Source organism: Electrophorus electricus, chromosome 18 (genome assembly GCF_013358815.1).
Source record: "Electrophorus electricus isolate fEleEle1 chromosome 18, fEleEle1.pri, whole genome shotgun sequence".
In the NCBI taxonomy this organism is placed as follows: domain Eukaryota; kingdom Metazoa; phylum Chordata; class Actinopteri; order Gymnotiformes; family Gymnotidae; genus Electrophorus; species Electrophorus electricus.
This window is the reverse complement of record NC_049552.1, coordinates 4,696,690-4,711,689: the sequence shown is the minus strand read 5'-3', so window position 1 is coordinate 4,711,689 and position 15,000 is coordinate 4,696,690. Positions and strand designations below refer to the sequence as shown.

General features: G+C 49.1%; 1 protein-coding gene across 9 annotated transcripts in view; it reads left to right on the top strand.

Moving 5' to 3' along the window:
* The window catches only part of prdm16 (PR domain containing 16), a 185,812-nt gene that overhangs the window by 78,530 nt on the left and 92,282 nt on the right, over window positions 1–15,000 (top strand). For 8 of the 9 annotated variants that reach the window (XM_035536254.1, XM_035536259.1, XM_035536258.1 and 5 more), the window contains exon 3: window positions 13,775–13,825. In XM_035536254.1, coding sequence (XP_035392147.1) covers window positions 13,775–13,825 — 51 coding nt within the window. The remainder of the gene's footprint in view (window positions 1–13,774; window positions 13,826–15,000) is intronic. The other variant, XM_035536253.1, reaches the window with a different exon arrangement.

Genomic DNA, 15,000 nt, shown 5'->3' with positions numbered 1-15,000 from the left:
CGATGGCCCGCGCTCGGCGGGGAAGCGGCGGTCCCTCGCGCTCCGTCTCTTTCCCTGGCCCCTTCCCCCTCTCTCTCCCTCGCTCTCTCGCTCCCTCGCTCCTTGTCTCTCATGGCTCTCCTCCCGCGGAGGTCACTCGCCAGGCCCGGATCTTTTCAGTGCCGCTGCACTCTCAGCGGAATATAAAGACATCAAGTGAGAAGTGGGGGGGGGGGCGGGTTGGGGGGTTTGGGAGAAGCCAAAATTGGCAGAAAGAGATATTAGGCATGGCTGTCAATGCCATTCTCTGGGCTCTCTTCATCCCGAGTGTAGTGAGAAAGCGAGGGGGAGAAATAGATAAATAAATAGCATGCCTGAAAGCTTGGATCAGGAGCTTGTTGCGTTATTCATTTTAAAAAGTGCACAGAAAGGGGAGAATGAAGAAAAAAAAGCCTCTCCACTGCCAATTACATAGAAAAGAAGGGAAAAATCAATTCAGTGTGTTTAGATGTATAGTTGAGATTCAAACTAAGCTATTCATTGGGGTTTGCTGTGTTGTGCAGGGGACAGCATGGTGCTCTTCTGTGTGTGTGTGTGTGTGTGTGTGTTGACTGTAAGTGTAAAGGTGTGTGTACTCAGTGGGTGCTGAGTGAGAGTAAAGACACTTTGGAAGGTGCCTTTGGGCCTGTCTGGTTGAAAGGCTCTGGAGTTGGCCCCGCATGGCTGAATGTAGTTGAGCTAGTTCCCAGCGCCTCGTCACTCCGGGACCCGGGGGGTGGAGGGGGAGGGGTGGGCTGTGTGCCCGGCTCTGGCCATTCGCACGGACCAAGCGGCCTCGACAAAACTGGACCCGTGCCATGTTAGAAGACATTCGTTTACCAAGTTTGACCCAGTCCAATACTCTGGTGCTGTCTGAGACCATGGGCGAAGACTCAAAGCACCTCAGCTTGGGCCACGACTGAGACCAGGACCACGTCTGTGAAGTCTTGACCACTCCTAAGCCAGATCAACCCACTGAGACTCTTCTGCTCTGCTTCTCACTGAGCTAGTTTATTTGATAAAGCCCTCCAACACGCTCAAATCTCAGGCTCCGCCTTCAGTTGCACTTTAGCTTCTTGGCCTGTAAGAAACCTGACGTGAACGCCGCTAGATTCTACTACGCTTTTGTCTTCATTTTTCCTGGTCCCACCGTCGGCGTGCGATTTTTCCCGCTGCAACGCTCCGCCCTCCCCTCTCCTCCAAAAAAACATTTAGATTCGCAATTAACCCCGAGAAGAATCGTGAACTTCCCGCTGCCTGACGGGCCTTGATGTCTCAATCTGCAGCGCGTCAGCACCATGAAAGGAGGCGTTTGACAGCGCTGCGCAGCATCCAGCGGGGCCCGCCGAAACCCACCCGGCTCTGAAGAGGTTCAGGGCAGCGCGCCCGCGCCGGCCCCAGCTGGCTGGGTCGCGCGGAGGCGGCAGAAAGCGTCAACACAGGCATTGTCCAGCCAGACCTGCCGCAGAGCCTCGGATCTGCTCGGAGGCAATGGAAATGGCTGAGGGGGTGGGGCCTGGGGCAGGGGAGATGATAGGAGGGTGTGTGGGGGGGTGTTGGGGGGGTGGATGTGCCGTCTGCTAAGACTTGTTGGCTTTGGCTGGTGGGCATGTGGTGGACAGTCTGTAGCATTTGGATGGACCACGGAGTGAAAACACTCCGTGGCCGTTTGGCCAGCGCACATGAGTCGGACCCCCCCGCGAACCATATGAATGGTTTTGTTTTACGCGTGGGCCGTGTGGGGCCACGTCACGCGGACGTTACTGATAGGCCGCGTAACGTGCCTGTTCGCAGCAACCTGCGAATATAAGGAGCGGCTAGTGTAATTAATGAACAAAGTGCTTTAGGACAGAATGGAGAAGGAAAACTAGCTCGGTATGTTCTCTGAAGAAGGGCCCTGATTTCATGAAACCCATATGCTTGTTCTTGGCTGTGAGCAGACGCTGGCAGAGAAACGGGGAGAAAGAAGGACTCTGTGTGTGTGTGTGTGTGTGTGTGTGTGTGTGTGTGTGTGTGTGTGTGTGTGTGTGTGCGCGTGTGTGTGTGGGAGACAGAGAGAAAGAGAGAGAGACCCTGTATCACTCATCATTGTGAGGCCACTTCCATGGGAAATACTGAGCTCATGCCCTATCAGCCCTGTAATGGACACTTTGGAGGGGATGGGCTGCCCTGATAGCTCCCTGGGCCCTGATAAAGCAGAATTCCTGTCTGGACTCAAACCCAAACAGCATTAGCAGCCGCACCGTTCCCCAATGCCCCTCCTTGCTCTCCGGTGCTCCCCTCTGCCCGTTGGCATAAAACAGAAGCGGATTCCTCTGTCCAGCTTTGGCAGGGTTGGGCGGTGTGTCCCTTCAGCACCGCACCACTTATCTGCAGCCAGAGCGCCGCGATAACGCTGTTAACAACAGCAATGTGTGGCTGGCCTGCAAAGCCGCTTCCATGACAAGTTAGAGGGTCGAAGGGCCTGGACATCGCACTCCATCGCGCAGAACCCCACCCCCTCCCAACGGCTGCTACCCCGACACGCTCTCGTGGTGTCTTCTCTCGTGCGTCCAGTGTTAACAAGAAAAGTACACTCCGTTTGACAACGGGCCTTTCCTGTTTTCTCACTTTCTTTCTCTCTCTCTCTCTCTCTCTCTTCCACTCGTCTCTTGCCGCCTTGGGGGGGAAGGGTTCTTGTTATTTTTAAAAATCATGCAGCAAAGATTAACGCCAGCCAGAGGAGCATGTCATCATTGCTTAACTCCTGGCCAGGGCAGTGGATAAAGCCAGTTTTGTGTTTTCTCTTGTGAGGTACGGATGAGTTCCCGCTCAGCGCCGCCAGCTCTGTGCGGCCTGTCCGTCGGCCACGTCCGTTACAGCCACGGCGACGCTGGAGAAACACAGGCGTGGGGGCCGAACAGTTCTTTCTCCTCCTCTCCATTACGCTCGTTTTCATTCCTGCACACCCCTCCGCCCTTTTTATGATGTTTTTGGTCGAGCACGGGCGTCTGTGCAAAAACAGCAAAAAAAAGAAACAAGTTTTGAATCCCTTTTATAAACAGTTTCTCCGCTGATTGCTCCGCTTCCATGACTAATGGAAAGTTCCAGTGAAGTCAAAGTCGATTTGCAGCCCCGTAAAGCGATCCATCAGAAGAACCGAAGCTGGGACCGTTCTAACCCGCAGTTCAGACAGATACCTTGGGGACGCACCGGATGCGTCGGCCTGCGAGAAGGCCGCGATGTTCACCAGCTCTGGCAGCTCAAACGCACCATCCCCGCGGAAGGAGGTTGCTACTGATGGGAATATTCTGACTCACCAGATTCGCATCAGTAAAGCCAATAGCACTGGCGGCGATGATGTTCGTCTCCACCCAGACACACTAACAGATCTTCTCCCATGCGTGTGAGGGGTCTTCATGATAGGGACGGATAAGGCGCACCACTTCAGTGGGCCCGCCCAGTGGCCGCGAAGCCAGACCGCTGACAGGGCAGTAAAGTCTTATCTGCTGACCAATAAAGTCATTTGTGATGAGTCGAAGTTCATCGGCAGAGGCGTCGGCAGACGGCACCTATCGCCCGGACCTTTATCAGGTGTCTCGGAGCAGATAAATGCTGACCTGAGATCAGGCCTCTCCTGCCTTTGCTGTGCCTAGAAGATCACACGTTAAAAAGTGAGGCTGGTCCCAAGCCAGTTCTCCAGCCTCTGGGATGCCGCCTGACAATGGCACCTGAGGGTTAGACTCTTTCCTTATCGTCACTCGTTCTCTCACAGTCCTTTCCTCTTGCAGAAGGTCATCTGCAAAGGTCAGAGCGATATGGCCTGCTCCCTTCTGTCTGGCTTGTGTTGCCTTGATATTGGGGTTTATGCCGCAGAAGAGCCAGGCGTAGGGGAAGGATAGGGCTGGCGGCTAACGTGTTTAAAGCTACAAACCATTTGTGTTATTATTTATGTCCGAGAGCTGAAACTGAGGAAGTAAGAAACTTGCAAAGCATGGGATATTTGTGCACGAGCCAGATCTCGAGGCCACAAGTTATCCGCGAATTCCCATCTAGAGATGTAATAAAAAGCAAAAAATCGAAATTACAAGCCGTTGGAAGCGTTCAGAAGTGCTGTCAAACCTAACTCTTCTTTATCTTGTTTATAACTGCCTAAAAATAATTCGATGATAAAAACAAATTGCGTAATAATAAATGTTAGCCATAAACAGTGTCCAAAGACGTTATCCCCCCAGTGCTTGCTAGGGCTCACGCAGCTCGGCTCGCGGCTAATCTCTGCAGGCAGGGCAAGCAGAGAGCTGTGAATCACGGGCGCGCGGCGTGCTGGGGCAGCCTAATCAATTTCATTAGCCGCATCAATCATCGCTGGCTGACGTTTATTGTGGTGGTGATGGGCTGATCCCGTGGACTTGGGGACAGGTGGGTTCAGTGATAAATGCGGCTATCTCCAGAGAGAAGCGGCACGGAGGCCTCCCGTCTTCCACGGGAGAGTCGGGCAGAAGCACGGCATCCAGAGGGGGGACAGGGTTAGCCGTGGCTCCGCGCAGGAAAATCAATGGGAAGGGATGATCGGTGCGCATAATCGAGCGCCTCCTCGTCGGTTAGTTCCCCGGAATGCTGGTTCATTGTGATCTTTTTTAAACGATGGCGCATCCGCGCAGGAAACGGCTATAATTGGTTTGAACGACCGCATCAACAGTGTGACAGGGAGACTTATCTCTGTTACGAAGGCTGCGCCAATATTTCCAAGTGATTCCGACCCATGTTTTAATAAATGTACAAATGTTATATAATGTTGCAGATTTTTCCCTTTATTTAAAAAAGAATAACAATGTCGCATGAATGACATGGAAGTCTACTGCCACAGGCACTGGCTGAATGTGCCCCTCAAGCGCACAATGAACTTCCAGGGCCTTTTTCAAAGAAATGAATCCCATGCCATCTTGTTTCACAGTACGCTGAACACGACCAACTTAGCGCTCCCTTGAAGACGTCCACATTTCTTGTGAAGACTCCAAGCATCTGTGTGTATGTGAAAATAGTTCTCGTGTGAGCTGCTGTCTGTCCTCCAAAGCGCAGGGGTTTGCCAGCTATGTGTTTATTTTTGCTGTATGGGCAGTCCTATGGCAGTGAACCCGGCTGTGGTTAACAGGCTTTTGAGTAAGGGAGAAGCCTGTTGAAAGAGTCTGCAGAGTAACTAAACTAATCCTGCAGTTAAACTAATGTTTTTTGTCATTTCGGAACATCTCCAATTGTGAAAATATACCATTTTGCCACATCTCTCTAATGACAGAGACATTTCTCTCTCCTGAAATCACCGGCAGGCGGATAAATTAAATGTAAAAGCCCCTTGTGCGAACTTTGGCCGTCATCAGCTCCACTGGCGGAGGAAATATCTTGTTTGTGATCCGTTCTGTATCACCGGGCGCTATCTCTTGGCTGCAGCTTTCTGTTTCACTCTTTTAATTTTTTAGTGGTCAGTGTGAGGACTAATCTGATCTGGACGCCTCTCAAGCCGGGAGGGTAAATGGTTCTCTAGCTACGGTTCATTTCACGCACACAAGTTGTGTTTTGTGCAGTCTGCAAAACTGTAGAGTTTAAATGATACAAATTCTTCTCCTGCCATTATCCTGATCACAGTTGTTATTGTTGGTGCGTTTACCCAACAGAGCGCCGTTTCAATTATCGTCAGTGGTAATTGTTTTTCCATTGAGCTTAAACTGATGGGCAATGTAAGCAGTCAAACAGTTGGATATCTGGGATCGCAGAGACATCATTTGGTATTGCAGACCTTTTCACCAATAACATTTGCAGCTTTTTTAAAAACCATTTTTAGTGCTGTGTGAGATCATTCCTAAAGAGTCCATTGGACATACATGACTGGTTGATGAGGGCTGTGTGTGTGTGTGTGTGTGTGTGTGTGTGTGTGTGTGTGTGTGTGTGTGTGTGTGTGTCAAGTCTAACAAGGCCATTGCTCACCTCCTGTCAGAGGCCTGACAAGTGTGGAGTCTTGCTGTCGTCATGCTGGAGATGAGTGTGAATGACGGAATAAAACACATCTCCACTGTCAGTAAAAATCACAAACACACTCACACATGCTTACACACAGTGATAGTGGCCTAAACACACTCACACACCCTTATACACAGTGATAACCTCCTAAACACCCTCACATGCTTACACATAGAGATATCCTTCTAAACACACTCACACACCATTATGCACAGTGATAGCCTCCTAAACACCCTCACACAGATTACAGTGTTCTCCTGAACCCCTGTCAGTATTTAAGGACATTTTTTTCTGAAGTCTACTCAAAGCCTAAACCAAGTCTATAAGACAGCCTGGTTGATTGGTTAAATGTAGTAAAAGCAAAGGGATGATATAATTTACTAGAAGAAAATGTGTTTAAAACAATATGTGGCTAAAATTGGAGATAAAACTCAGCATTTAAAAAAATTCAAGGGATTAAAATTCATTTCTTTTTAGAGAGGGTCTCCAAAGTCTTCTTCCATCTCCAGAGAAGAATATTCTATCCGCGAACCCCCGAAAACCTTACATTAGCAATTGTAATTAATCCTGACTTCCCAACATTAGCATCAAGGAAATATCTGGTCATGATACACTTGGTGCCAAACGGCAGCTCAGATATCCTGGCACTTCCTAACATAAAATATCTGGCAGTATCACTCCATCATGAGAGTTGGCCCTCGGATGACGATACGGCAATATTTCTGTCAGATGTCCTTAAATAATTGTAAAAAGATTCACTGTTTCTTCGGAAAATGTTGGTTTCCATTTACCCTACAGAATTTCATAGTATACGGCCATCTGTGGTAGCAGTGAATTTGGCTGTCCAGATATATGGGTTTAATGAGGGTGAGTCGGCAGTGTGGAGGGAACCACGGGAGTACACGTGCATATGCTCGGAGACAAAAGGCTGGCTTTGGGGCGCTCTGTTTTTCTTGGCGGACAGATAGCTGTGATTATTCTTTTCCATCCAATGAGACAGATTTAGAGATGCCCTGCACCCCCGTTTCTGTCTCACACACAGTCTGCCTCTGTGACACACACATTTGTCTCGAGCCATCATATGTTCGCCCCAAATAAAAATACCTTTATAAAACTTTATGGTTTTTCAAACAAAGAGAGTAAAAAGTGGCATTGGCTGCCTGAACATGACTCGTCCATCACAGTACCCTGTGCAGGACAGCATCCAAAACATCTCCTTCAGTCCCCCTCTGCTTCACATCACAGGCGGACAGCAAACACACAGTTCCGCTTTTAATTTTATTTGGGAAAGAATTCTCTTCGGCGGCGGCCTCTTTAAGACGAGGGCGGTGAGAAGCCGCTGACCCCAGCCTCAACTCCACCCAAAAGAAAGTGAGCGCTCGTGAATCCCATCCCACATGTATACGCACTTAGGCCGACTCACAAGAGACTTTTCACGTTAATGTTTGGCCGGGGCCGGCCTGGCCCACGCACTGATATTTGCCTAGCTGCAGTCTGGATGCCCGGGGAGCTTCTCCCAACCTGCTCGCTCCTGGGCGTCAGACTTTCTTGAGTGAGCAGAGGGGAAGAACGTTGCTCAGAAGGAGGTGAAGAGCGCGTCCACACAGAAGGCGGCTCGACTTACGTGAACATACAAATTAAGAGCATGGACCATGAAAAGAGCGTTCAAATTTGAAAATAAAATAATAATAAAAGATATGAATATGCCGTTTGTCAGAATTAGTTTATTGGCGACACACGAGGAATTTGTCTTAAACATAAATGGCGTAATGCATGGTGACGTAAATGATACTCAGTATAAAGAACTGGTAAATAAAAGATACAATAAAGGTTCGGATAAAGGGTTTGCTGTTTTCTTCTACTGTGTCTTGGGACAGTGGAGTTCAGACCTGCTCCCAGACCCCAAATCACGATCACCCTCATCTAACAAGCACGCTTCTTTTTGCAAGTACTTCTGGCATTTGCATACCAGAGAAGCCCTGGCTGAAATGAAAAGCCTCCATCAATCTTCTGTAGACATCCAAGCACTTCCAGCCTCTGCTTGAAACATGGCTGGGCCCACCGCGAGCACGGCAAAGCAACTATTGATAAAACAGTATCGGACCCAGACAGTCAATCATAGCGCAGGAGAGTGTATGAATAAATGAAATGAGACAGTGAGATATGTCTTGAGCCCATGGGCACACATTTCAGACTAATTTATCCAGTCATTTTAATGTGGTGCTTTCTGACTGTTGTCAACAATCGCAACTTCATAAGCAAGTTGAAGGTTTTAAGACGTCATCGGGTCCTTGTTTATGACGGGAGCTGTGTGTGGCAGCGTGTGGCAGTACTCCCTATGGTTAGTCACTGAGTTTGTTGGTGGGTCGTTTTATCATACACAGATACTGGCTACAGATCAGGGATTATTTAGAGTAACCTTACGCATAACTGTAAAAGCCTGACATCGCAGCATGCAGAATGCCGGGCAAACATCCGGCACCGGCAACATCTATTGTCTCTCCTGCACTTCCTTCTGATTATTACTGATCATCCTCCTGAACGGCCTGTCGATAAACATTTCCCGTGCTATGATTTATCCGTATTGCTCTGCCAATATGAAGTCGGGGGGGGGGGTTAAAAGGCCACAGCGGGCCACAGATGATGGACGATAACGGCCCGAATCAGAATATGACCCTCTTAATAAATCCGAGGCGGCTCGTTCTCCAAACAGCAGTGTCGATTTTCTCGGCTTCATAAAGTGAAGTGCGCGACGCAGGTGCGGGCGCTGAGTAAGCAGCCACGCGCTGCGCCGCGCTGGACGGAGAGGTGTCGCGAGCCGGAGGAGCGATCATTCATCTTTCGGAGTTCGGAAGGTATTTCAAACGATTCGACTGAGTTGATTTAAGGGTTGGTCGAGCCTGCGATGTGGGTTATTTAAAAAAGTGTCAGTTTCACATCTTCAATACAATCAATCAAAATGAACTGCATTGCAATTACGCGGGGCTGCTTAGGTATGCCAAGCCAAACAGAGGACTGATGACTGGGACTCTACTGCGTTTGCTGGTACTCAAAGTTTAAAAGTTGTTGTGTGGAAGCACATTCTGGATTGGTTATGTTTGACTAGCGACGCACACACATCCTGCTTCATATTATACCGCAACTATCGTTACAGAGCAACTAATTACTATCAAGCAACGTCTGACTCGTTGCAGAAATGTGAATTATTCGCAGAATGGTGCCGTAACCTTCCACACAAAACCTCGGCCTGTTCGTCCAGTAAACGAGCCGCTGGGTTTGGCCCGCTCTCTGTCCCACACCCACCTCATCCTGACCGAAGGCGACGGTTCGATAAGCGCTGAACAAACCCGTGCGCGCTCGTCCCCGCGCGCTCGCCTTTGTGCGCGCACAATGGGAGCTCGACATTCCTTTAGCCATCCGTTTCACCGCGCGCCACGTCTTTCTCACACTCCCTGACAGGACAGGAGATGCTGATAAGAACATAATAGAGAATCAAACAAGGCTAAGCTGGGAGTGATTATATTTAATTAGCAACGTTGGAGCGCTCACTATCAGTACTCCCTTGATGTTTGCCTTGGCTTCCAAAAAAAAGCCACAAGTCCTCAACTTATTAAAGTCATCATGAATATGGCCTATCAGATTGTCGCTAGTTTCCTGGTATTTACCGTTCAAACCTTCTACCCCCCGTGTGCGCTCCTGTTAAAGTATGTTTTAATCGGCGATAGCGTCGGACTGAGGCCCGCCTGCTGCCCTGTCTGGTTCCATTCGCAAAGTCCCAGAATAACTTTGCAGTTGCCCCGTTTCGAAGACATACTGCCGCAGACACGAAAGCTCAGCTGTGACACGGTCCCGCTTCATGTTCTGCGTGTTACACACGCAGCCATGTGCAAATGTATAACGACACAGCGCAGGAATCTGCGGTCGGTACAATGACATCAGCTGCGGAGAGTGAGGCGTGCCTGTGCGCTGTCCGTTTAACAGCGTTGGGCTGCTGTCTGTAATAGGTAATGTGCGCAAACACAGTCGTGCTGTTGTGGCGGTAATGCATGTATTTGCCCATAGCACGTTATGTTATGTTTGAGTCTGGGGCCGTGAGTAAGACGTGCGGTCACGAGTTCTTCGGAGCACGTCTTTTCCCTCCTCTTCCTCGGTTCAGGTGTTCGGGTTGTGCGGCGTGAGTGACGGCAGACTCCGCGCCGGGCTCTGCAGCGGGAGAAGGACGAGTCCGCACCATTCTCGCATCCAAATGCTGTGCGCTTCGCCAGAGCAAGAAAATGCCCTCAATAACTGCAAAGCAAAACTTTCAATTTGTGGCTTTCTTAGTGTGGTTGGGCGAGCCAAAGGGATGTCACTCAGTCAGTTCAAGAGGCCTCGAGGTTTGTTTTCTGGTGTTTCTTTTTTGGAAGCTTGCGGCTTTTGACATCCATAACCATCTATTGGCCGCGCTGCCATATTGCCTCATACTATCCAGACTCGAGGAGAATTTTTTTTGGCAACTCACGCCGAAACTTTCCCACTACAAACCCCTTAAAAAGCGTTTGAGCGTCTGCTTAAGACCCCCCCCCCCCCTCCCCGGCTGCGAGATGCACGCAACCAACACTGCAATTAGAATTGCGTCCAATTAAGCAGCGACTGCGCTCGCCTTTCCATGGACGCCACACGCGTCGGGCTCAGACTGGCCGGGTGTTGAGGAAGGCCCGTTCTGCAGAACGAAGGGGTGTTTTCTTCGCCCGTCGTGTGTCTGTTAAGGCAGCTGGGTGACCGAGGTGGAAAGGCCTGGCTGGTTTGTGTACGCAGTGCGTGGCTAAAGGGGTGAGGCTGTTTTCTTTTGTCTGCCAATCATCAGTATGAATAGTATGAATAGACGCGGAGCGGGGATGAGTAACTCCTCATGGCACATGCTAACAAAGGTGTGCTTAGAATGGGAATGACCGATTGTTTTTTGGGTTTCTTTTTACCTTTTCCAGAATGGAGATGCGCACGCGCTTTCTCTCCGTCTCTTCCTCTGTCTCGCTTGTCCTCTGTCTTTCTCACACACTCGGGGGGCTGGAGGTACAGGTGGCTACACACAGGTACAGGTGGCTACGCCTTCGTCCGCGTCCCACGTCCAGGTCTCTCCCGTAGCCCTCCTTCCGGACCCGCTCGGGCGCCGCCGTGGTGACACGCTAATCACCGCAGCGTTCCAGGTTTTCATTTGCGTAGGCAGCACGGACGAGCAAAGAAGGCCCTCCAAGGATCAGCTGCATATTTCTGTCTCAAAACGGCCTGTCACAGAAAAAAATAAAGAAAATCATCATCAAAGTCACTTTGAAATGATTCTGACATGTCATAAATCACACCGACGCTTGTGGCAAATCATTCCTTCCAACCATCTAATTAATACATTATTTATTTGCTTGACATGCGCGCACACGCACACGCACGTGCAGCCCTCACCGGCTGACCGTAAGTCATTTATCCAACTGGGTGCTGGGGCAAGTACAGGTAATCACACACACACACACACACACACACTAACTAAAACACACACATACAAACATGTTAATATAAATCGACATTGTTTCACACCACTCTGATAGCACTGAGATGTTAAAATAATTTCTAATCCTATTTATCTAATCCCTCGTCATCGTTTTCTTTGTCTGTGCTCTGCTCCTACTTCTAAATATGCAAATTTAATTGAGCACCAATTAAATACTTGTGCAAACTATAATAAAATAATGCCAATGTCACCTGGAGCAGTATGACATTTTGGAGGTTGAGGAAAATAGCAGCTTTGTTTCGATCTGAGAGATATTAAAGCATTAATGAAGTCTCCCGTTTTCCTATCTGATATTGCACAGTTCGAAGCACATGTTTACGCCTGGCATGATGTACAGAGAAGGGGCCTACCTGAATGTGTGTGAGGCTGTTTGCCGTCTAAACAAAGTTTGTAAACTGTTACAGCTGTCTTGACTAGACAGTCTGTCTCTTCTCGCCCCCTCTCTCTCTTTCTCTGTCTCTCTCTCTCTTTCTCTGTCCCCCTCTCTCTCTCTCTCTTTCTCTGTCCCTCTCTCTCTCTCTCTCTCTCTCTCTCTCTCTCTCTTTCTCTGTCCCTCTCTCTCTCTCTCTTTCTGTCTTGTCTCCGAGGTACAGACAGAGTTGGGCTCTGGCAGTCCTAGCGGCAAACTGCAGTGTAATTATGCTACACTCATTTACAAACATGCGTGAAGTGTGCGCCGGTGTATCTAGCGCGCGTGTGCGCACACGTGTGCCGGGCTGCCAGCGCGCCCCCGGGGAATGGCGCACACATGGTGCGGTGTAGGAAAGGAAAGAAGCCGGAAAACTCCGCCGCGTTCCCTGGCTTTGCATTCCACTCCGTGCTTGTTTGAAATGTGTCGTCCGAAAGCGCCGGCACCATAACGTTGTTTTGGATTTGTGTGGCTCTGACACGGATACAGGATTGAATTATGTATGTAAGTAGTTTAAGTAGACTTGTCTGAGTATTTGTGATGTAATTGCTTCCACTTGGTTGGCTTGGATACATTGACAGCCTAATTTAGGGAACCACAGCTTTTGGGCAGTGTGCATGGCTGTCAGTCAAAGGCTGATAAAGGAGGCTGGTGGTAGACCTATAAAAGACAAGTAGCCCCTTACTTTTGTTGACGTGGTTGTTTCTGCATAATTAAACCCCCTACATCCATTTTCGGGTTTTTGTTAATTCCCCACATGGTTTGCATGCTCACTCTCGGGGCCTCCTTCCCCTTTTGGTGAAGTTTCATTTGTTTTTCACCGCTCTGCCAATTCTCATTGCGTTTAATGCAGACAGTTGTTCCACTCGTACAGTATATATGTTCTAAACATTCTCGTAAAACACAGCACGTTCCGAACAGAGAGGCAGCGACGTTTTCCGAGCCTTTCCATCGGAGCGCTCCAGGTTCAGCTCTGGCCAGACTTGCTAGAGGTGGTGTGCGTGCTGGCCAGCGCCAGTTCGCGTCTAAAATGGAAAGGTATCCCGGACCAGAGATGGCAGACGCTCGCCCCTCCCTCACGCGTTCACCTCAATTCACAACGTCGGGCAGGACGTTTTTTTCTCTTTTCCCTCTCGCGCCGCCCCGTAATCCCAGAGCGAGTCTCTCTTCCTCTCCTACCCCGTGCGGGATGAATGGGTGGCCCAGAGAGGGATCCCACGCGCTCCCATTATCTCCTCCACCTAGAACAGGCCGGCCTCTCATCACGCACGCAGCGTGGAAGACATTGGCTACATTCTCTCTCCGACCCTCTCTAGATAAATATTCCTGAAGGCCCCCCGACGGCCCTCCTGCAGATCTGCGTCTCCTCCTCGGATCTACGTCTACGCCATCGGAAATTTCCTGCTCCCGTGAATTAACGTCAAATCTATGAGGCTTTCATTTCATCACACAAAGGGGGCTTCGGCAGCCGCCCGAGTGGTAGGGGACATGTGGGGCGACCCTGGGGTCAAACGATGAACTCCTGTCCCATCACTCAGTGGCCGTTTTATGCTTTCTGCTTGTCAAGTTTCAGACCCCCCCCCCCAACCTCACCCCCCACTTCAAATCTCTGACCAACCGCCAGGATGACGTACTTCCACCGTTTGTCAGATTTTTGGTTTGGCTTGCTTTTTGTTGCTTTAAAAATCACCACACAGTGATTTATTAAAAAAAAAAAAACATGTTCCTGTTGGTATGATTTCATTGACATCAATATCCCCTTTTCTTTTGGTCTTTTTTGCATTTTAACGGCAGGTTTCTTTCTTTCCTCACAGCAGATGCTGAATGATCAGGAAGCCTTGTCCCAAGACAGCTGCATCAAGAAGGTAGGGCTAGCGTGTCTGACCTCCCCGTGCTTGTGAGTGTTGGGCATTGCCACTCCACACACGACTCCAACTGCATTTCGATAAAAAACAAATCTGAAAACAGTAGAGAGGAGGCAGGAAGTAGGCATGGAGGAAATCACTCAAAGAACAGAAGGTTATTATAGGTTATACAGCTCTCGCTGCACCAAAAAACTCTCAATCTTACCAATCAGAGACCTCACATAGGTTGAAAAAAACAAACTCTGTGTGAAACCCTGAGTCATTTGGTAATTTTTGCATAAACATCTCTCAAAACACCCAAAGGCGTCACAGTACGGTACCACCTTCTGAAGTTGTTCCCTAACACGTACAGGCATACAAAACACCTTCACCATCGCATTCAAACAATGTCTCAGACCCCCTGAAAGTCCAGACACCGGCGTGAAGCGCAACAGTGCCAGTTGTGGTCAACTGGACACTATAAGTGTCGGTTTGACGCCGGCGATTTTACTGCGTGGACGACAGGAGAGATTCTCTTCGGGTAGCGTTTCCAAGAGCCTTCCCCCTGAAAGCTGGGGGTTAGGTTTAAGAGGCGATAAATTTAATGAAAGGGGTGGGAAGGCCCATTTCATTTTTTACGGCCAGTGTGAGAAGGTCGAGGTGGCATGGAGGGGCCTCGTGTGTAAAAGCAGTGGGCCGTGAAAGAACAATGGCCAGACACCTGCTCGGAGAATCAGCACGAATGGAGCATAGCCGGAGCGTGTGCCACAGCTCTACTTAGCCAATGAGCATGTGCCACAGCTCCAGTTAACCAATGAGAGTGTGCCACAGCTGTAGTTAGCCAATGAGAGTGTGCAGCAGCTCTACTTAGCCAATGAGAGTGTGCCACAGCACTAGTTAACCAATGAGCTGGGCTCTAATGTTGCTCGTCTTCATCCGTAAAGCACCCATAGTAATGGCATGTGTATGATTTAAAAAAGGTCTTTTTCAATCATTATGTTACTGTTGTCTTTATTTGTATAAAAAGATCTAATAAGGATGTGATGAAAGCAGGAAGGGTTATTTGGGTGTAAAAAGTTAGCAGAAGAATTTCGTAAATATCTGCTGATTTGAGTTTCATGTTCATTTTGGTGTGGTAGCAGTTCCATATTTTGAAAATGCCTTGCTGAAATCCTTACAAACGTCTTATGTCATCA